Source organism: Anser brachyrhynchus, assembly GCF_964034855.1.
Source record: "Anser brachyrhynchus genome assembly, chromosome: 21".
NCBI lineage: Eukaryota > Metazoa > Chordata > Aves > Anseriformes > Anatidae > Anser > Anser brachyrhynchus.
The window spans coordinates 4,679,251-4,700,898 of NC_137714.1; the positions used below are offsets into that span (position 1 = coordinate 4,679,251).

The 21,648-nt window shown below is 41.3% G+C and overlaps 1 protein-coding gene across 1 annotated transcript in view; it reads right to left on the reverse strand.

Annotated features, from left to right (window-relative positions):
* Positions 1-21,648, reverse strand: part of PEX14 (peroxisomal biogenesis factor 14) — a 77,836-nt gene that overhangs the window by 2,821 nt on the left and 53,367 nt on the right. Inside the window, exons 4-8 of the mRNA XM_080563645.1 lie at positions 15,502-15,624; positions 8,644-8,729; positions 6,134-6,236; positions 4,787-4,884; positions 1,493-1,584 (exon numbers count right to left, since the gene is read on the reverse strand). Coding sequence (XP_080419771.1) covers positions 1,493-1,584; positions 4,787-4,884; positions 6,134-6,236; positions 8,644-8,729; positions 15,502-15,624 — 502 coding nt within the window. The remainder of the gene's footprint in view (positions 1-1,492; positions 1,585-4,786; positions 4,885-6,133; positions 6,237-8,643; positions 8,730-15,501; positions 15,625-21,648) is intronic.

The following is a 21,648-nucleotide window of genomic DNA, read 5'->3' on the forward strand; positions in this document are numbered from 1 at the left end:
TCCATTTTCACAGACTGACCTAGGAACAGCAGTTGCTCTCACCTCCCTGTTCCCACAGCCACCACTAGTCACGGAAGAACTCTGCTGCTGATCTAACCTCCATCTCCTGCGAGTGCAATAAGCTAATGCCTGCATTATTCAACCAGTATCATAAATGCAATCAGCAAATTCAGCCTGGAGACTTTCTTGGCTCCAGTGTTGCTGCTGCCTCCTCACTGCAGAAACATTAGCCTTTTTGTTAAAAAAGCAACAGCAAAGTTTGCTCTCCCTAAAGCACCTACACCCCAGCATAAAAGAGTGATTTTTTCCTGATGGCAGACAGCTGTCCCCCTTGCCCACTCTGGAAAGCCACTTCTCATCTGCTGGTGGCCATCAGCAGATGGCAGAAAATGTACAAATGTAAAGATGGCCAAATGTACAAATCGAAGAGGGAACCCTCCTCAATAGAAAGACCAAGGGACAGGTAAGCCTCTTCGCTTCCTATTCATCCAGCCTGACAAGCAGAGGCCTAAGAAAGAAGACTGGGTCTGTAATCTCTGGGCAACCTTCCTGTTGCTGAAGAGATGTCATTAACTAGTGCTCTCTCCCAGCAGTGATGCCACTATGACCCAACTTAACAGACAGTAACTTAGTATGTGTCCCAAGTCCTCCAAAGCTTTCTACTGTGACTGCTGGTGGGAACAGGAGGTGTGGCAAGAATTTAAAAGAATATTAAAGCCAATACACTCTTCAGACTTCTGAAAAGCATTCTTGCTGAAATTCAGAATATGTCTAGTCCAATCATAGATCGGTCTTTGAAGTCCATCTCTTAGGAAAGAGATGATTTGAGAAGACATAGTTGTGTGTGGAAGGAGGTAAGGGAGTCGTATCAGAGTGAAGGGATCAATAACTGAAAGGGTAAATAAACTCTTAAGTAGCGGTTTTAGAAAAAAAAGAATTCCTCAAAAACTGAGATCCCTCTCCCTAGGACTGTCCCACAGGCTGAGATTTCTATCACCTCATTTCAGACTTGTACAGTGTAAGATGTCTACATCTGAGCTAGCTAACGGAGAGAAAAAAACTCAGATAAAGTGCAATTCATCCTGGTTATGCCCTAACCATGAATGGGGCAGAGGAACTGTATCCACCAGTGGTTCTCTCTCTGTAACAGAATGTAGGTGGGTAGCTCACGTGTAGCCAACACCTCAAACTAGGTGAGAGGCATCCTCCCTGTGGTGAGTGGCAGAGAATTCCTCTATTGCAAACAAAAGGGAAAAATCTTATTAATTATTAATTGCCCAGAGCGCTCCGTGATTTAAGGCAAATTTGAAAAACATTCTGAGACCTGCAAATAGAAAGTGTAGCAGAGTGCAAAGTGGTATTATTAAAATAGCAATAACAGGATATAGAGCTAGTTCCTGTTGGAAACGTCTTTCCTCTCTATGACTAAGAGAATCCCAGAAAGCAACCCTTCCCCACACAACCATCTTCCATCAACATATTCGATCCATACCGGTTCAGGAGGAGTCCTTTTAATGAGTAGATCTCAGATTTCAGTTCATTAATATTCTGTGACTCCAGAATCCAGTTGGTGGAAGTTGTGGCCTATAACATGGAAAAGGAGATGTAAAGATCAAAGCATGAAGTGGGAGATAGCTCACAAATGACAATTTTTCTATCTTATCTTCCCTCTCCTCCCATCTGGGAATCTCAAGCTAACATACATAAGCTCTATCACTTAAAATCTCAGATCTGAGCAAAACGACTTCCACAATGAAGACGGACCTGGATGGATCCCCACAATGACCAGAAATAAAAATTGTTTCAAGGTGCTCAGACAATTCAAATATTTGCTTTCAGGTTAGAGGACTAATTAATCTTGTTTCCAACAACCATTGCTGAAGCATCTCAAGGGGACCTTTCTTTTTCCTTTAAAACGCAGCCAGCACTTGTGAGAATTCAGACAAAGCAAGCTCTGCACAGCATGTTTTCCTCCAATATGTCACACAGAGAAGAACACACAAAGACATAAACCAAATTATTTGCCATTGACCTATGGAATGATTTTTAGATAAGAACTAGGATCCTGAAAGGCAGTGGGAGTTGCACTGAATCAGGTCCTTTACTCTCTCCTGTGCCTGCAATTAGCTGAGGCATCAGATTCAAATATTATATATTAGCAACTGGTTTAAAACCACTCGCTCATTTCTCCTAAATCATGAAATAAAGTCGACTATCTGCATTCTGTGGTGTTTAGAGGTGGACTGATAAAGTGATGCTTGAAAGCTCCAAAAACTTTCCCCACTAGATCTGAACAATTAGAACTATGCTTGAGTTACCAGATTGTATCTCCAGGAAGCAGCTGGACTAGACACTGTCTCTCGGATATTTCAAAGCAATGAATGCAATTTGGTGGGGAAAGATAAGTAACTCTTGGAAGCCTGGTACAGCTGCTGTCAGCACTGCATCAGAATTGCTATGGGATATCAGGCAGAAATTAGAGTAAGGTAACAACTGAAGAGAACATGCTGCAGATAATACTTTTGGCAATTTTTCTTTTAACCCTTCTGGGAACTTGAGAAATGGGAACAGCACTCTGAAAGAGAGATCACAGCATGGTTATCCCATCCTATCACTGTAGCAGCTCCTGTAGCGATGGGCTGAGTGTGGGACCAAAAAAACCTCACATCTAGCACTTCCCATAGAAATTTCTTCTACAAGCCATTACGAATAAATCCATTCATGAGCATCTCTCCAGAGATACTCTTAGTAAATTCCCCGATGAAGGAAGCCAGGACTGGAATAACAAAAAACTCCTCCTTGCCAGCTCCTCCTAGACGTAGCCAGGATTGGTTGCTCCTACTCACTCCTCAAACAGACTTCAGCTAGTGCTGAACAGCCCTGAACACCTTCACAGCCAGCACTCCTCACAGGGACTTCTGGGCTGTGAACGCAGTGAGCCGGGAGAGGCTCAGCCTGTAGTAGCTGTGATATACACAGATGCGTTCCCCTGGGATTCACACTCCCAGCCCTCAGACAGCAAGAATCCAGGAGCCACTGTTCTGGCTCTCCAAGACCTTGAAAGCTACAGCAGCACATTAACAAGGGAGTGATTTCCACTCACTGGCCTGCAAAGGACTCAAATTTCCAAAACACATATGGTGCCAGATGCCTAGGATTTAGAAATAAAATCTGACATCTGGGGCTTTTTAGCCAGTCTCTTTAAAAAACAGTTGTAGAAAATTCAAGCCTTGAATTTTTATGTACGTTTTTTAATTACTTAAAGTCCCTCTTTTTAATTTTTTACAGCATGCCAGTAGGAGTTTGAAAAGCAGATATAAAAACTTACATTACAGCTGAGAAAACACAGCTTTTATTCTTTGGTTTGTGGGGTTGCCCAAGTTTTTCTTTGTACACATGAGGTTTAGATATCATAACAATGTGTGCTACCATTTCAGTGCAGGGGGTGGAGAGGGGGGAGGACAAACTTTAAGACTCTCTAAACCACCAAGACTCTTACGCCCTTTTCCCTTCTTAAAGCTCAACATGTGGCCTTAATCTTAACACTTACGACCTGAAAACAGTTTTCCAATTTCCGGACTGGCTCCAGGCCACCGACAGGCCACAGTTCCCAAGGAAAATTGAAGTGGAGTGTTGTGACCATAAACTGGCTTTCATGGTTGGGTTTACAGCTGTGCCACTGAGGGATTCCTACTGTACAGCGTGCACACCACATAGTCAGCTGTGGCCCACCAGTTACACACCATCAAAGGGTTTCTATGAGATTGAGGTATAGCTATGGGGAGAAGACAACCGCTCATGCTGCAGGTAGATCATAAGGCACGTGTAAGGGATTTAACAGTAGAAAGAAAATTCTCTCCCTGTATTAAGAGTACTGAAAGATGTCTGGAACCTGAATAATTCCAAATTTGTGAGTGAAAGGAAGACATCATCTCTTTGTGAGTGGTTCAAATCCATCCCGTCCCACATCTAACTAACACCTACTGCCTGACAGAATGCTTAGCTGCCAAGTACTTCAGAGACAAAAAGTACAAAGTCTCACTGCCAGAAAGAAAAACAATGTTGGTTAACAGTTGAAACACAGTTACCTGAAAACACAGGTAACTACACAAACCAGCCAAAACTGGTGGTTTTATTGCCAAGTTCAAGCCAGGAATCACGGGAAATGGGCCACTGTGAGTGCCTAATGTGATTGTGATGGGGCCACCTAGTACACTGAGATAACCAAAATTCTTGAAACAGGCAACCAAATAGTATGAATGTTCAGCCATTACCTGTTCTGGATCTGAGCAAGTGACTTACATACAGTATTTCAACTGTATGCTTGGCTGAACAGGAGTTAAGTCATTGTTTTGAATCAAAATACAAAGGTACAGGAGAAATATAAACATGTAAAATTACATGTTTACAGAAAAAGACTGCACATCTGGCCTTTACACCTCTTTTGGTCACTGGACTAACAGGACGATTATTTCATTTCAATTGCATCTCAGAAGTTACAGAGCTGAGAACAGGTATAAGGCCTCAGACACAAATGCTGCATGCAAAGCCATATAATAAAGCCCTCTTAGAAGTCAGATATATGTCACTGGGTACCCAATTAATATCCAGGGCTTTAAACAGCCAGCCTATGGAAATGTCAAATGCAGAGAAACCAGTGGGGGATATGACAGAGATGAAGGCTGGATTGTGAACCTAATAAGGTGCTTTTCATGTGGACACAAAGGAAGCCATGCATCTTCTACAGATGGTGATGTTCTGAAGGTGAGGAGCTGGAGTTTGATACCTTAGAAGCAGCCAGTTCTTGGGTGAGCTCCTGAATTTTCTGTTGTTGCTGGATTAGCGATTCCTGGACAGCTGCTAAAGTCTTCTGTAACTGAGTCACTGTGAGGGAAAAAGCAGGAGAGTGTTAAACTGAGATACATACACACACGTCCTTCCTGCTGTCTAGCTACAAAGATGCCTCTATTCCTACTATATCTAATTTATCTACGCCCGCCTGCTCGCTTTAATCCATATGATTTATCTGCACTATGGGTAATCTACCTGAACTGCATCTAACCTCCAGTATTTCTAGTTTATCTTTCCATTGTATAGATGTCTATAGAGCACAGTATATCCATCCAAAACCTCTCCCTTCTAATTATATTGGTTTATGATTTGTACATCTCCCTGAACTTATACAATGTTTGTATCATTTATCTACCTTGGGCCTCACACAGGCAAACTCTGGGGCTAACTCCAACCTGCAAAGAGGCTGGTCTCAGGATTGACCTTAAGGTATCACAAGAAATGAAAGATGCTTGTCTTCTCGCCCTCCACTAAAAAGTGTAATTAGCAGCCTCCTGCCCTGAACTCACCAGCTCCTTCACCTCCAACACGTTTACAAACACTGTTGAAAATCACGCTTTTCTTCCATCCCACCATATACTTTGTGTGTTTTCCCTTGTATTTCGAGAGAAAACCTAGTATTTCCCTCCTACACCCCAGCAAACACTGAAGATCAACTGTTGGACTCCAATTCCAGCTGCAAAAGAACTTTTTCTACTTTTGTACTTTATCCAAAGCTTCCAGGCAGTAAACAAGCTGATAAAATAAAATAAAATTAAAAGCTCTATTGGTGTGACAGGTAACAGCTAATCCAGACCATCATTAGGGCATCGGGTAATGAACAAGCACCCTATAGAGTCAATAACAGAGAAGGTGGCTAAGGTCAGGGAGGCACAGTAATTACAGACTTTCCTGACCCTGCCTTGGATTTTCAGATGGAAGGTGGGGGGAAAACACCACAAAAAAGCCCCTGAAAACATCAGAGAAGCAGAAATTAAAAATGAACTTTACAGCCCTCCGAAAGGCTGTCATTTTATTCCCCTTATTAATATTCTGAGGTTGGGAGCCTTTCCGTAAAAACATAATTAATTGAGGCCGCGCCGACAGTAAACAAGCAATTTCAAATTAAACCGAAATGACGGCGGCTTCATTTGCAAATGTGAACAGATTCTCAGAGCAGATAAATGAAGTCACCACATAAAGTGGTAGATGGAGGGAAAGAAGAGGGTGGGGGTCTTGGCAGAATGGAGGATGCAGGGAGAAGGGCTTTGAGGGGTGAATTGATGGAGTCATTAATCTTTACCTGTCTGTGTCACACTGCCACTCATCTCAGCAATGTTTGACTCAATCCTCTGAAGTTGTTTCCTATCTTCTTTGCCTCCCATGATGAGAGGGAGCAGGTATTTCTGCATGGAGGACATAAACTTTTTTTACAAAACAGGGATATGCAAAGTGGTCTCTCTAATCTTCCTCAAAGTCCACCACCCAAACCCCATCTTTTATCACATAGCCAGAGATTATTTATCCACACACCTGGCTGAGAAAATAAATTCCTCCTAAATTAGGTATTAAAAGAAGCTGCTGAAGAGAAGATGCAAGACCTCTGGTTATATTTTTGGGGGTGCTGAAAAACAGTTCCTAACTCTGTTTAAGGTTTCCTGGGACGGCTCTCACTCCAGAGAAACATCGATGACATATAGATGTCAGATTCAGATTTCAGATTTTCTGTTCTCAAACGTGAACACACTGATGTTGAACAATATTTGAGCTCCATCCGCAAGAAAATAAATGCAGAAGTTGGGGGAAGAGGGGAAAGGCCCTGAAAAGGACAGAGGAAGCATAAGAGAGGGAATGAGAGTTGTTGTAAAATCTTGTGAACCCTGGTGTTAGGAGGGTTAGAGTTGCAGAGGGAAAAGCAGAGATCTGAAGAAACAGGGATCTGGAGAAAAAGGAAATGGAGCAGAGTTAGCGACAGTACAAGAGAACTACGGAATGAGAGCAAAAGAAAGGGAGAACCAAGCTACTACAGGAAGCAAGGCAGCTCCCTGACCCTGTACACAGCCATGAAATCTACATTATTCTGCCCCTGCAGAGGCTTGTCTTCATCTATTAGGTCCCAACTCTCCCCTAACAGCCATAGATCCTTCTGCAGCACTGCACACAGGAATTGTTTATGCACTCTAAGATGAACACGTCCAAGTGCAACACGGCAGGTGAAGAAGAGTGAGAGAAGGATGGTCTAGGATGTAGAAACAACTCTGATAGTGCCTATCAATTCTTCATCCTGGCTTTTGCTGCATGTACACACACTGTAGGGGCATACATACAGAACCATTTCTGAGACGGAGCTGATTATCCAAACTGACATGTGTGGGACAGCACTCTTTTACACTTAATAGCATTGGTTTAAGATTTCACTGTCGCTGTACACAGCTCTTAGCCTCACAAAGCATATGTATGCACATATGTTTACACTCAGACATTCTGAAAACCAAATAGCTTTTGATGACTTTCATAAGCAGTTCTCTTTTAGTCCTTACAGAACACACATGGACAACTATGTCTTATCCTAGCATCCTATCTTGCATTTAGAAATCACTATTTGCAAACTCCCTCAAAATGCCACGGAGGGCAGAGGGAATTTATCAACTGTCTCCAAAGATTTCTTACTCCTATAAAAGAATATGGGTCTCTGTTAGGCACACAATATGTCTTATGAGGTTTGGATAGACAGCAGAGCAAGATCTGTAAACAAAGAATACAGCAGTGAGATGTATTAACAGCATCAGTGACATTACACCAAAAATTTTATGTAAATCATCAATATGTGTTAGAGATGTGTCATTTAGCAACAGCAATATGTTAAGGTTTGCAAGGCCCAGCAGCTGTTGTCTCCACATCTCTCTGGACACTGAGCAGCCTCACCATACTTTGCAAGAATTAAAAGATCCGTAAGGTTGGCACCACTGCTTTCATATAAAAAACAAGGGGATAACAGAGTTTCAAAAGAGCCATCCTCTTAAGTCATGTAATTTCACTTGCATAGATGGAACAAGTTGTTAAATCTGGCCTCCCTCTCTTACCCTGAGACCCAGGAAATTAGCGACAGAATGGAACAAGAAAAGTAGTTTTAAAAAAGATGGTCAGCACTTGATTTGTAAAATAGATTTTACTGCAAAAGGCAGTAGGATTATCTAATGTCACTTACCACAGTATTGGAAAGCACATTCAGAGTGAGAGAGTATGTTCAATCAGAGGAACATTGCTCAAGAAATAAGGAGAGGCTACTGTCTCTACAGTACACAAGCAAACATGCACTTGCTCTCCCTAGTTCTAAGCACACTGGAGTAGAACTATGGGGTGTATGGTAGAGCTAGAAGTTAGCACCTTCTTTTCAGCCTTCTCATCAGTCAAAGAAGACTCCTTGCTAATCCATGGTGCAGGATCAGCAGTGTACAAACCATTAGACTATGGCTATGACAGTAATGCTGCTGGCCAATGCTGAGAAAATCCCTTTACTGACCTGTCCTCAGTTTCCCCAGTTTAAAAGAATATATACATACATGAATCAAATGACCTTGTTTCTGGCAGTTTGAGATCCGCTGCCGAAAACTAGTTTTGTTTCCTTGCCATTTTTTGTCTCTGCATTTCCATGTGAAGCGTCTACATTTCTCACATATACCAATGGCAGTGTCAGTACAAGCTGAGATGATCCACCAACTTGGAACCAACGTGATCATTTGGATACAAGCAGAATAATATCGTTCTCTCAGAGTACAGAGTAAGGTGTTGGAGCAGTGAGGGAGACATTACCTTGTACAGCTGATGGAAGCCAAAGGCAATTCCTGCCATTATGATAGCCAAAGCCCCATAATCTCGCCATCTGGAGCCAGGTGGACCTAAAGGCCAAAATCAAGAAATAAGCATAGTCAGAACTGCAGGTGATAACATTTTCAACTGATTTCCTGATATGCCCATTTTATCAGAGAAAAAAGCAATGAATAATGCCATTTCTGTTTCTTAGCTGGCATAGATTTAATGAACAGGGGGCATTTGGATGCTGGTAGCCCTTCAGGTACAGTGTACAGGATCCTGTCCTTAGGACGCTGAAGCATCTATCCAGACCAGCATTGATACTGGCCTTGCTCAAGGTGTCAAAGGGAGACAAATCACATCAGCAACTAATAAAGTTCCATCAAGCTGTTTTTCTCTACTCTTTCCTTACAGAAGGCACTCCGCACTCACCCCAGACAACTATGGTGTTAAGTGCTAGCTAAGGTTAACTCATTACTTGAATACCGATTACTCTTCATAATTGTAATTCTTTTAAATAGGGACAAAACCAGAAACTCAAAAGAGTGCAGGAAAAAGAAAGAGGGAAGCGTTTAGAGGAAGAAGAGAAATCTATTAGGGCAATAAATGGGTTTATGAAGGCTGTGTCAGCAATTACAGACTGTTTCAATAAGGAACGATCCAGTGTCTTTCAAGCCTGAATTACAAATAGGGACCAAAGCACATACAAACAGCAAAGAAAAAATATGCAATTAAATATCTACAGAGAGAGAGGTAACGGAGAAGAGAAAGGATTGAGATATTTAACACACAATTCTGCACAGAGGCTTAGAGACTCAACAGAGCAGAGCAAAGATATGGCACAGTCTGCTCCTCCGAGCAGAATTAGAAGACACCTGTAGTTTTCCACCAGCTTTATCCTTCTACCTCCCTCGCAGTTCCCTTAGTGAATCTTGCACTGCCCCCGGTTTTCTGTAATAATAACGGGGATGCAGAGTGATCTTTCCTGAAGTTCAGTGGCAGGATGTGGGCAGAAGTGATGAGGGGGAGGCTGGTGTGCAGTTTCCAACCAGACAGACCCAAATCTACATGGGACCTACGATGTCTAGGAAATGCATTCTGTTCTCCAACGTTTCAACTCGGGCATAACTGGCCGAAATGCCTGGAAGCTTGTCTCCTTTCAGTTGGTTCACCTATTGTCAGTTTTCTTGTTGCAGAGGTCTCCCACAGGCATTTCATTGCAATAGTTATTCCTAATTCCAGCCCTCAGGCCCTACAGACAGACACTGACTCAAATACTGGCACCCCTAGCTTCTTGCTACATCTCAGGATACAGTTCCTCAGATGATCCGCTGGCTAGAAATACGAACGAATTAAAACAGCTCTGCCAGAACCCAGGAATAGTGTCACCAGCAGTATTTTGGGTTGCTGTGGTTGCAGCTTTGGAGCTTAGGCACATGATCAAATTATCATAACTTTTTAACTTAATGAGTTAAAACACGTCAGCTAAGCTGCGGTAACTGGCTGTGTACATGTCAGGATTGAAAATGATCCTTGGCTAGTCTTGCTGCAAACCCCAGTCCTCCACCCCACTTCCCCCTCCTTGCTCTGCTCCCACTGTCATTTCTGGTACCTGAATTCTCCTGGACGTCCAATTCTCTGCCTTGAACTTCAAGGATCTTTCTGTGACGCTGCAACTCATTCCAGGCTGAGCTGCCTATTGCAAAGGGTTAATTAATCTCAGAGGGTCGGTGGGTCCAGCTGTGGCCTGTCCATGGCAGCCCACGGCTGTCCCTCACTGTCCCCAGCCGTGACGACCTCTGAGCAGGATGGAGAGACACCTGTAGCACCCGGTCTGCTTTGCCCTTTCACCTCACTCATCTCTCCCTCCGTTCCTCTAATGCTGGAGCTAAGAACATTTTATTGCCCCCTGGTTTTCATTATTAATGAAAAGGGACCAGAATGATCTTTCCTAAAGTTCAGAGAGTCTATAAAGACAAGAAGCCGAAATGCCATTTTACTCGTTTTAGAGATGTGTGAAATAATTCTGTCTTGTGGCAAAAAAAAAAGTGAGGGGGGTGGAGAGGAAAACTGAGTGAGGGACACAGTAAAGGCTCTGCGCTGACCACATCAGCATTACGATGTTATGAAGAATGTCACAGCTCTGCCTGAAATCTACATTCAATCTTCCTTTTTGTCTGTGGTGGAGGGAGGGCGAGAAGTTTCTCAGCTCACACTGACTTTGCATATCCCCAATTTCCCCACTCGTAAAATTGAAAAAATATTCAGAAGAAGTGAAAAAGCACTAATAGTCTAGATACTCCTGAGTTTAGGTACTGAAATCCTCCTGAAGGAGATCCGCTGTGTAATGGGGATATAACAAACATACAGAGACCCTCAAAATGCAGATAGAAGTGACGTTTTCTCCAGCTGTAAATCTTTTGTTTTTCTTCTTTTCTGTAAGTATATTTAATTCTCACAACAGCAACTGTAAATTGCACCTCCAGAGCAAATACTCACTATTTTTAAGATCCCCATCAGTCTCAGAATTAGGTTTCCTGATCTCAATTAATTAGGCTTCCTGCATCCAAGTAAGGTCATCACTAGCAGCCATCACTAGTACTCACATCTAAAACCATACAAACTGAGGCCAGAAAAGGTGATTTTTCAAGAGTAAACAGCAAACCCATGCTAAGGAGTTGGGGAAAAAATAAGGAGTCCAAATTCTAGTTACTGTTTTCAACTGTAGGAGAAAACAGGCTGTATTTTATAGCCTCCCACCTCATGAAGACACAGGGGCGGGAGAAGACGCATGGACACATGGAGAGAAGAAGATCCAAATGGCAAGAAAATGAGTCCTTGGAGTTCTGTTTTAAGCAGGTGTAAAATCTCTACAAAATACCATACATGGAGACCATAAACCCCATGGGGAAGAGCACAGACAATACCTGGATGATAAGCATGCAGCTTTGCACACCTAGCTCAGAAACTCCCCCGAGTTTGCATGTAATTACGAGGGTTAGAAAGGCAAAAAATATATACACATAAACCCAATTAATCATTTAAATATTTAAAGTCAGATTTTTGTCCTCACTGCTGGATTAGTATATTTCATAACGCCAACAGCAGACAGCCCTGTTTTTTTACTGGGGGTTCATTTTAGAGCATGTTTAAACTAGTCAGATTGAGTGATGCTTCCAGCAACTAATCGCATGTCAAATAAAAGATATTTTATGTAATAAATTACCGCTACAAGTAATTCAGATGTCATTTATCAGTTTTATTATCAGTCAGGCAAAGTCTTGTTTCTCTATATTAATCAAATTCAAGCTTTTTTTAAGCTTTTTTTTTTTTTTTTTTTAAGCAGTTTTGACACCTCTTGGCAAAAGTACAAACCATGGGGAAGGAATTACTCCTCCAGAACAGGGAGGAGAAATAGTAGAGATAATATTAAGCTAAAACACAGTGTCTAGAAACTTTAAAAACTTAATTATTTTCTCTTTCCCCCAAAAGTTACTTAAGCCAAACCCAGGAGAAGTTCAGCATGCAACAACTATGCTACTCTGAGGCTTACAAATACACTTCTTTAACTCTTTAAGAGTAAGAAAGCACTTACAGTGGTAACAGCTATTTCCAGCAAAAGATTTGAATATTAAGTAATACCTACACCATCAGTACAATTTCTGCAAAAGGAAGTATTTAAGTGGTATAAGTTATTTCCTGCAACTTTAAAAATGAGAACAGCCTCAGTCAACTACGGCAGGAGTTGATCAAGCAAATAAAATCAAAAGGTGTGTAGGGCTTAGTGCTCTGACTCACAAGAGTGGACATCTTACACCGGAGTTGCTGGCAGGATCACCCACTCCTTTCCTGCTGAATGAACTCTTGAGATAGTTCTGAAGCCATCCCAAACTTCTGCACTCCTAACCCATAGTTTTAACAATTTTTAAACATGAAGCAGCAACACCTTGGTGTAAGGGGGACAGAGAGAAATTACATTTCACTAGCCACTGCTTTTCAGCACAGCACCTCCTCAACCATTTCTTCTCTCCCCCCCCCCCCTTTTTTTTTTTGCTCTGCTGACATAATTTTCTCTCTCTAGTCTTGTGGTTTAAAGGTGTCAAAACTAATCAAAAAACCAGTAACCGGAAGAAAAAAAAAATCAAACCCAAAGCGGTTTGGAGTCTTCAAGACTTAAACTCCAGCACATTAGATGCTGCTTCACAGGAAACTCAGAAGTCTTCTCTAGGAAAACCAAATGCAGCCAATAATCTCATCACTTCTTCCAGAGTAAGTTGTTTCCATCCACAAATCAACTTTTAGATTCAAGTGTCTACCTATCTCATTAGTCCTTTAGATATACTTTTGAACTTCAAACCTCGAAGCATTCCAACGCTAAAGTAATGAATACTCTGTAAGAATATAAGCATAACAGATAGACAGGAAAAAGAGTATCTGTCTTATACATGACAACGCCTGACAAATCTGTGAAAGAAAAATTGACTTAGTAAACTGTCACAGAAACAACTGTCCTGGAGCAGATTTGGACCAATTCAGCAATATTCATTACAACAATACTAGCATCTGTACAACAATAACCTACAGCAAACCCAGCACCTGAAAAGAGCACTGAGCCACATCTGTAAGGACTCTGATCAAGGTCTCTGCACAGTCTCATCCTTCAGCTCTAGAGAAATTCACATTTTCCTCTTGCAGTTCCGACGCCACAGAAAGCATTTAACAGGAAAACACCGAGATGGATCCATCATTAACAACACCAGTGCTACACCAGTCAAGGACCAGAATTGAGCACAGATGACATCTAATCAAAACAAATGTTTTGGTTAAACGAATACCACGTATATTTAGCTATTAATTCTTTTTATAGATTCATTTAAAGGTTAAATAGAAGGTCTACAAAGAATGGCTAGAGAGGGGAGGAACAATATCTAATCAACCTATTGCCACTGCTTCCCAGATGTTGTGGGCTGCTAAACAAGACTGGCTCACAGGCAAAAGCTTTTGGTTCAAATTACTTAAAAAGCACTAATCAGATCACAAAGCTAGAGCATACGTTTATAATCACAACCCCTAAAAAAGCTCAACTTTGGTGGTATTTTTCCTCACCTTTGGTTTCTAAGCATTACAGAATAATACTTCCACAATTCCCTTTGGAGCTGTTACTAGGAACTTTAAATATTAGTTAGGATTGTTAGCTAGTAACAAGAAATAGCGAGCCGGTGCTTTGAGGAAATCCAAAACAGTAAAAAGGAAAAAAAATTAAAAAGCTGTAAGTGTTAACAACAATGACAGCGTTTTCCAGTTTGAATTGCACACTTCTTTCCTGCCTTACTTGTATTAGTGTTACACTATAAGAGAAAATTAACTCTTCCAGTATTTTGTTCTGACAAGAGTTTGCTGAACAACAAAGGGATGGCACTAACAGGGATCTAACACTGTTGCTTCAGCAGATTTTGCTTTTCTGGCATTTTCTGTGAACTACAGGAGAGCGGTATTAGCCCAGGAGGAAGAATTCAGTCCTGGAGTTCACCAGTACACCCAACACAACTCTAAAAAATATTCCAGTTCTGAACCCAACTCCAACACAAACGTTTCTCTTCCCAAACTGTGGCAAACCAGAGCATTTAAAATCTCAGAGAACAAGCCTAGCATTATTTCTAACAATAGTGAAACTATGTCATAAACTAATAAACACAGCCCAATGTAGACTGTTACATTGGTCAACGTCTGAGCTTGAACTGTGTAGGAACAATATCAAAATCCAATTCTTAATACTTGGCAGGTAAGTGAAGTGCTTTTCAAACTGCCAGACACACATGTGAGCTGAACAGCTTCTTTTGATGGATTTTTAATGGTGTGTACTTTGGTTTTTATTGTTTGGAGCTTAGATACTTTTTTGCGAGGTTTATTTTAAAATGCAAATATATATGTAAATTTTAAGTCTACACAGATTATGCTGGGACTTTAAAAATTCTCTGGCAGTGTATTTTGTATACAAAATCATACAATCTTATCCACACAGTCTACACAGGATTTCTGCTGTCACCCCTTACATCTTAAGACTGAAGACAGAAATCCTGTTAAAAATAAGCATCACTACTAACTGTTTATTATTATTTGTAACCTGACAGCACTCTTAAAACTCATCGTGCCAGACACATGGGAAGTCACAGACTAAGTCCTGAAGACATTATATTCCGGTTTGTTGTTTGTGCTGAAAACACACCTTTTTCAATTAACTGTTCAACATTAACTGATTGGTTGCTTGGCTAGTTAAGAAAATAAGTCCTCTAACTAAGATGCAAAACCTTGTGATGATGTGCTGCAGACAGTTTATTGAACAGACTCCATTGTTGTAATACCTAAAGATGTAATAACGTTGCACTTTTACATCACCTTTCATCCAAGAATCTATCATCTCTATCATACATTAATGATCTAAATATTAGAAAGCCCTATTGATGAAGGGAAGTATGACCCTTAGTTTTAGAAGGGAAAACTGGGTCCTACACTGGCTAAATGCTTTTTCAAGTCCTTACAGCAAGTCATAAGCTAATTTCTATTGACTATAACCCTTCATGCCAAGAGGTGTCATAGGCTAGTATTTATGATGCTTGTTCGTAGACCATGATCATTTGTATCAAATTTTCCTTGTGTAATATGGTCTTGTGGCTCCATCTTGTCACAGACATCAACAGCTACAGAGTACATTCAAAGTAACATTCGGTGTCTGATTCTGACAAAAGTTACGGTATTATTGGAATTGAAATCTAGGATCTGGCACAGAAACGTGTGAAATTTTTGCAGAAATCACTGCAGAAAGCAATATGACCAGATGTTTTTCAAGGGGTTACTTACTGTACACCATGGGGTGAGCGGGCTGAGCTGGCACCAGCTGTGGAGAAGGACCTGGGGACTGCGGCTCATCGGTGCTGGTGCCCGACTGCTGGAAAGCCAGGTCAATTTCTTCATCTGTCAGGCCTGGGGGAGCAGAGGAAATGAGATCAGTTTAGCACCTTTACCCACTTGATGCACGCATAATTAAATTCTCAAGCCAGGCAGAACCCTTTCAAGCTGCAAAGAATTTTGGCACCGACTTGAGCAGTACTGCCTCCCCAATTTTGGATTCACTGGAATCTCTCCCTCTCTCTTTCTCTGTTGCAATTTAACCTTAAGCGACAGAATATTAGCCTCAACGCTGCTTCCAAATGTGGCTCATTCAATTTCCTTAATTTATCCTTGAGTTTATTGCTGCTTTTGAAGTAGCTTTCTATTGCAATTCTCCATTCTTCCCCCGAAAAAAAGATACCATCAACTGCAAATGTGGCTCATTTTAATCTGTAATGGTGTAAAAAAAAAAAAGAGGGGAAAAAACTAACAATAATGCATGAAAACAGACAGGGAAACAAAAAACTAATTATTGGGTTAGACGACTAATTAGTCTAGATCGTTTCCGAAGACGGGAATAATTTGCTTTATTTTATGACAAATGCAGAAATAAAAAGAAAAAATCAGGACTGACTGTGATTAGTATGAATGGGACACAGAATGCAAGGAGGAAATAAAACTATAACAAAACAGATCAAAACAAGGCCAAGCCCAAACTTTCAGCTTAGCATTGCCCCGGCCTACTGCTGCCTGATTAGATTGCCCTAGGGCAGCCTGTTTTTTATTTCACGCAGAGCTGTAGTCACACTGCACACATGGTACACGTTGGTGCAGTCCCTCCTGCCATCAGGAAATGCCAGGATGACCATCTGTAATTGGCCACAACATATGGAAAGGATTTGGACAACAAGGGGGAAAAGAAAAGCAGCTAAGGGATTCATGATGACCAGCATCTGTGAAGAAAGAAGCACAGCTGGATTATTTTTGCCAAGAGGAGAAAACATCCTCTAGAAAAAGAATTCGGTACTCAAATGGCAACCATGATGTGCGGCAGGAGAGCTGGGTATTATTTGTCTGTTATTCTCCTGCACAGAAGCAGATAGAAAGCCAGCGTCCCTGCTATGAGGAACATCTGAAGCGTTTCAGGACCTTCTACTATACATACAGTGCACATGCAAAAGCATTCAGAGCCTGGAAGTGTGGATGTGGATTTAAGGGATAAGATTTAGAAAAGAAGAGACAGACCGCTTGGTTCTCACACGGTTGGTGCAGGGATTGAGCACAGCGAAGGAAATGGTACGAGTGTGACAGCAGTGGGAGCAAACGGAGGAATACTTTCTCTCCAGCACCTCCACTCAAGGTCCATGAAGTACTGTTGGCAAATGAAATTTCTGAGCTTCAGCCTTTAAAACACTTAGCTCCTCAACAACACTGGGAGATGCAATATAGAAAATGGCCAGGTTTCTGGGCATATTACCAAAGCTTCAAAATTATTTTTTTTCACGATCTTAAACTTAACTGCGTACTGGGGCTCTAGACAGAATAATCCATAGCACGAACAGTATTGCCAGGAATTAATATACAAGGTTGTCTCAGAACTGTTATTCAACATAACACTGCACTAACACAGTGCGTCTGATCTGCTGAAGCCTTTATAACTGTTAGCACTTCTTTCCCCTGTTCTTGTGGGTTAACTACTATTCTATCCACTGTGCAGTGCTGATACAGATGTGCAGAGAAGTTAGGTGATTTCTCTAACATCACAGAATATTGTCAGTGTCAGAAACTGTACCAGAAATCTGAAGTTCCTAACCCCTGGTCCTGCAGTCTGATGAAATCACCCCTTTACTTTTATTTGATGCATGCCTCAAACAGTAAGGAACCCAAACCACACAGAATAGAATGGACTTGCAGTGAAAGTAATAAAAGGCACATGAACGCATCAACTCAGCCTACTGTTCTAGTCACAAAAACAATATTTATGGTGTCTAATCCATGTTAAAAAGAGAAATCCTAATAAGAAAGAAGCTGTTTTAACCAGCTCCTAATTATCCAATATAGGAGAAAGCATAAACAGATGCCAACACTGCAGATCACTAGCAACTATGGAATTTCATAAAGATGGAGCCAGACACACAAGGCAATATCAGCTGCTGGCTGTAAATGTGGCTCCCACTAGAATGGGGGCATTTTGTTCTACTTCTAGGCAAAGATAGCAAATCTGAAAATATTTAACATTTGGGAATGTATGGAAGTTATGGGGGATCCTTTACTCATTCTACAAAAAGAGCAGGAAATAAAACTCACTGCTTCCCAACCATACTGCCCCCTTCGATTCTCACCCTACTTGAGAAAAAAACTAAAATCTTTCACAGATAAAACACACTCCTAGGATTATTCTGGTCTTGCCAACTACTGACACTCCAATATCACTGTTTCTATTAAAACCCTGCTACACGGTGAAAAAAAAAAGGCAATGTGAATAATAGAACAATGGGAAACCTTTCACATTTGAGTCCCCAGTATGAAGCCTGTGCAAAGTAGAATAAGTAAAAAATGTTATTACCTCCCTGGACTATTCTGCCTTGTGAAGTGGTCTTGTTTGTCGTACTAATGCCATCATAAAATAGAACATCACAACTACCTCCCTTCTTAATTATCACACAAGACCGGGAGCGCCATCACCTTGAAACACCTCCTTTTTATTCACCTGAACAAGATGTTTTTAAGGCCCTGTCATCTTGGCCTCCAAGCATCAAGGGAATAATCTCCCGGAGCTGATTCCTTAAGCATACATATGGAGTAAGTCTGCACTGCACCGAGGCATCTGTGGATTCAGAAATATACTCGTCTTCGTGGCTGTCATTTCTCACACCCACTAACAAAAATGTAAAAGATATTCTAAGACTGTCCTTGGGCATTTATAACTAACTCATCAAAATTCCCTTCGGATTTTATTTTTTTCAGATTCACCACCTATACACAGGTATGCATATGGTCTGAGTGAGTTTTCTATGCCCTAGATTATTCAACCTTGATGTATTAATTGCATGGAAAAGTGAGTATTTCTAAACCAGCTCAAAGAGTCATCTGTTCCAATACCTCGCCTTGCTATATTTTATCACAGTGCTATCACTGTATTACATGAAAAAGTATCCCCGTTCCACCCATTATATTAATCTAGTAGGAAGTTGGTAACCCCAAAATAATACCACTTCCCTTGGATGCAAAAGCAGTGCTATGAAAACTGGAGCTTTGTGTCTAATATAATCCTCTCTCAAATAGGTATGTCAAGAAAATGACCTCAGTTTAACAGAAGAATTGCTCTAAATCCATTTTCTCAACACTTTGGAAAACAAACGTTTTAGTTCTTCTAGAGTTTCAGCAAGATCAAGACCATGCAGAATGCAAAAGGTTAAAAGGAACAATAAAGGAAACTGCCAATTGTAAGTGAATTATATTTGGCTTTGAAAGCTGAGCCACGGCTATATTATAAAAGGCATCTCTTTGCGTTGTTTACCATCACCCTGACTAATGCAGACCTTTTTTTTTGTTTTAAATAATCTCATGCAAATTAGACACACACTTCCTTCCAGTTGATTGCTATCTGCAAGGAATAATCTAACCGCAGAGGGTACTGAGCAAGGACTGAGCTGAGGAGAAAGATGCAAGGAAGCTGTCTTCACAGCCCTACAGAATGCAAACCTATTCCCTTCCCCCAACCATCCATCTCATTTCTCTTCAGTGCCACAGCCTTAGCAAAGAATTAGTCATAATTTTCACAAAGCCTTAAAATTTCCTTTGCAGGCTTCGGGGTGTTGATTTGAATTATCCGGCACCCACGATTGTTTTGCATTCAAGGGTTCTTGCTGACCCTCTTTTGTGATTGTCACTGCTGCCACTCAATTTTCAGGGATCACTCAGCCTCTGTAAATTGTAGTCAAACAGAGAATCGGAGCGAGTCGGGGAATAAAATGGGTTGTCAGAAACATCTCTTGGTGCCTGCACCTTTGTTGTACAAAAAGCTCCTATGCCCTAGAACTTTTAAGACTTGACTGTCTGTTTAAGTCCTTTTACAATATCCACTGCTATTTAATTTCAGGGCCTCGTGTACATCAAAATATTTTCCTCTTATGACCACTCTGAAGCAGAGGAGTACTGCTGTCCGTACCTGCAGATGAGGAAGCGAGACATGCAGGTATGAGGTGCGCTCCAAGGGCAGAACCAAACCTCTGACCCAGTCAGAAACTAAAACTCAGGAGACGTGAGCGACAACTCTTTTTCCCATCCGCTGAGCATATCTTTTCCTACATTATGTTCTCCCTTGCTGTGCTCAATCCAGTAACTCATGCAACATTTTTCCAAGCTGAAGGCAGCATTAGTTTTAAGGAGAAAACTTCTGGTTAGGAAGGCAGAAAGTATTCTGCCATAACAGAGAAAGGTGGTGGTAAGAATTAAGTTCCTTTTGTGCTTTTCCAGCTTTATTACAGCTCTGACAGCCCGCCCTGGAGCGATCATCACACCTACCCTTTTGCAGAGACAAGCAGGGTGGGTTTTCTGTTGTTGTTCACCCCACACATGCACACCCTTCCTATTCAGAAGAAAACAAAACAGATCTGGACAACTTGTTTAGCTACAACAAACTGCATGGCTGCACCAGGTTTGGGCAGAGAAGCACATGACTAAAAGGAAGAGCTACTGTAGACATCCTGAAACGACATTACGCTCCTGTTCCTGGAAGCCACGGTGTCAACCCTGCTCAGAAAGAACACGGCCACATTTTAAAAGAATCATCATAAAAACCTTCTGGGATCTGATCCAGACTAATGATTCCACCTGTTCAGTCAGCTGCACGCAGTGCTGGGTGACTCGTTTTGTCAAATGTTAATCCTATGGTCTATTCTGTGCTCAGTTTAACACATTTCAAACGGGTCAAAAGGTACAGGCTCCTGCTCCATTTTCTTCCACATGTCCGTGTTCAGGGGGCTTTCACAAGGCCAATCCCAACCCAACCTTCTAATGAAACCGAAGGTCTCAAAAACATCACTGATTTTTTTTCTTACCCTTCATTTACACTGAGACACTTTATTTGAACGTAAACATCCTACTGCTGCACTTCCAGCTCAAACACTGGGGAAAGAAACCCAAACATCAAAGTGAGAATGAGTCGTCTCAATTGTCTGGCAGAAAAATGCAAACATAGAAATCATTTCAAAAGTTACTGAAAGGGCTTTGAATTCTTCCAGCTTTATTCATCTAGGGGACTGCTAATTCTGCAGTTCCAATTTTTAAGAAACATTATACGCTTATTATACTTACATTAAATACATCAGGGTGCCTAGGCAGCTTTTAGAACTGATAAAGGTGCTCTAACCTCAGCAACACTGCACTAAAATGAGGAAGGGAAACCTAACTGATGATACAATGCTAAGAATTACATTGAGCCAACCAGGAAAGAAAAGGTTAAAAACAAAAAAGTATTTTGGCATTACAAATATAAATAAATAAATAAGCCTGGCAGCAGTTTCTCTTCCTGGCCAGGCTTTTTGGAGTCTATAATAAAATGAAGTGTAATGGAGGAGAGGAGGGCAATGTCAGAGGGTGAGGGTTTGGGAGAGAGGTTGTTAAGTATCTCCCTCTCCTCAGCTGTGTTTACTCCATTTACAGGACCCCAGGTGATTGATAGACAAAAGAAAAGCAAGCAGATAGTAACCCCCCTCCGGGAGCATCAGTAAAGAGGATAACTCCCGACATCATCCAGAGCCCCAAACTCTCCTCAGGCCACTTGTAATTAAAAGGACAGAGCAAGATATGCAAACCAGAGAAAAAGTAAAAGAGGAATTTTTTTATTTATTATTAACATTTTGTTGGAACAGTAGAGTGCAATAAGGACTCTCAGAGCCGTTAAAAGTCGTCGGGTGACCTGCAGACCCCTATTTCCCAGAGCCTTGTATAAAATTGAATTTTTTAAACATAAATTACACGTAATGACGACACTGTAAAAACTAACAGTAATGGAAAGCTGTGCTGTATTTCATTAGCCTGTATTATTCCGTGCCACCTGATCCAGCCGGGCCTTGTTTATGAGTTAGTGTGTTAGCAGATGCCGATGGAAGC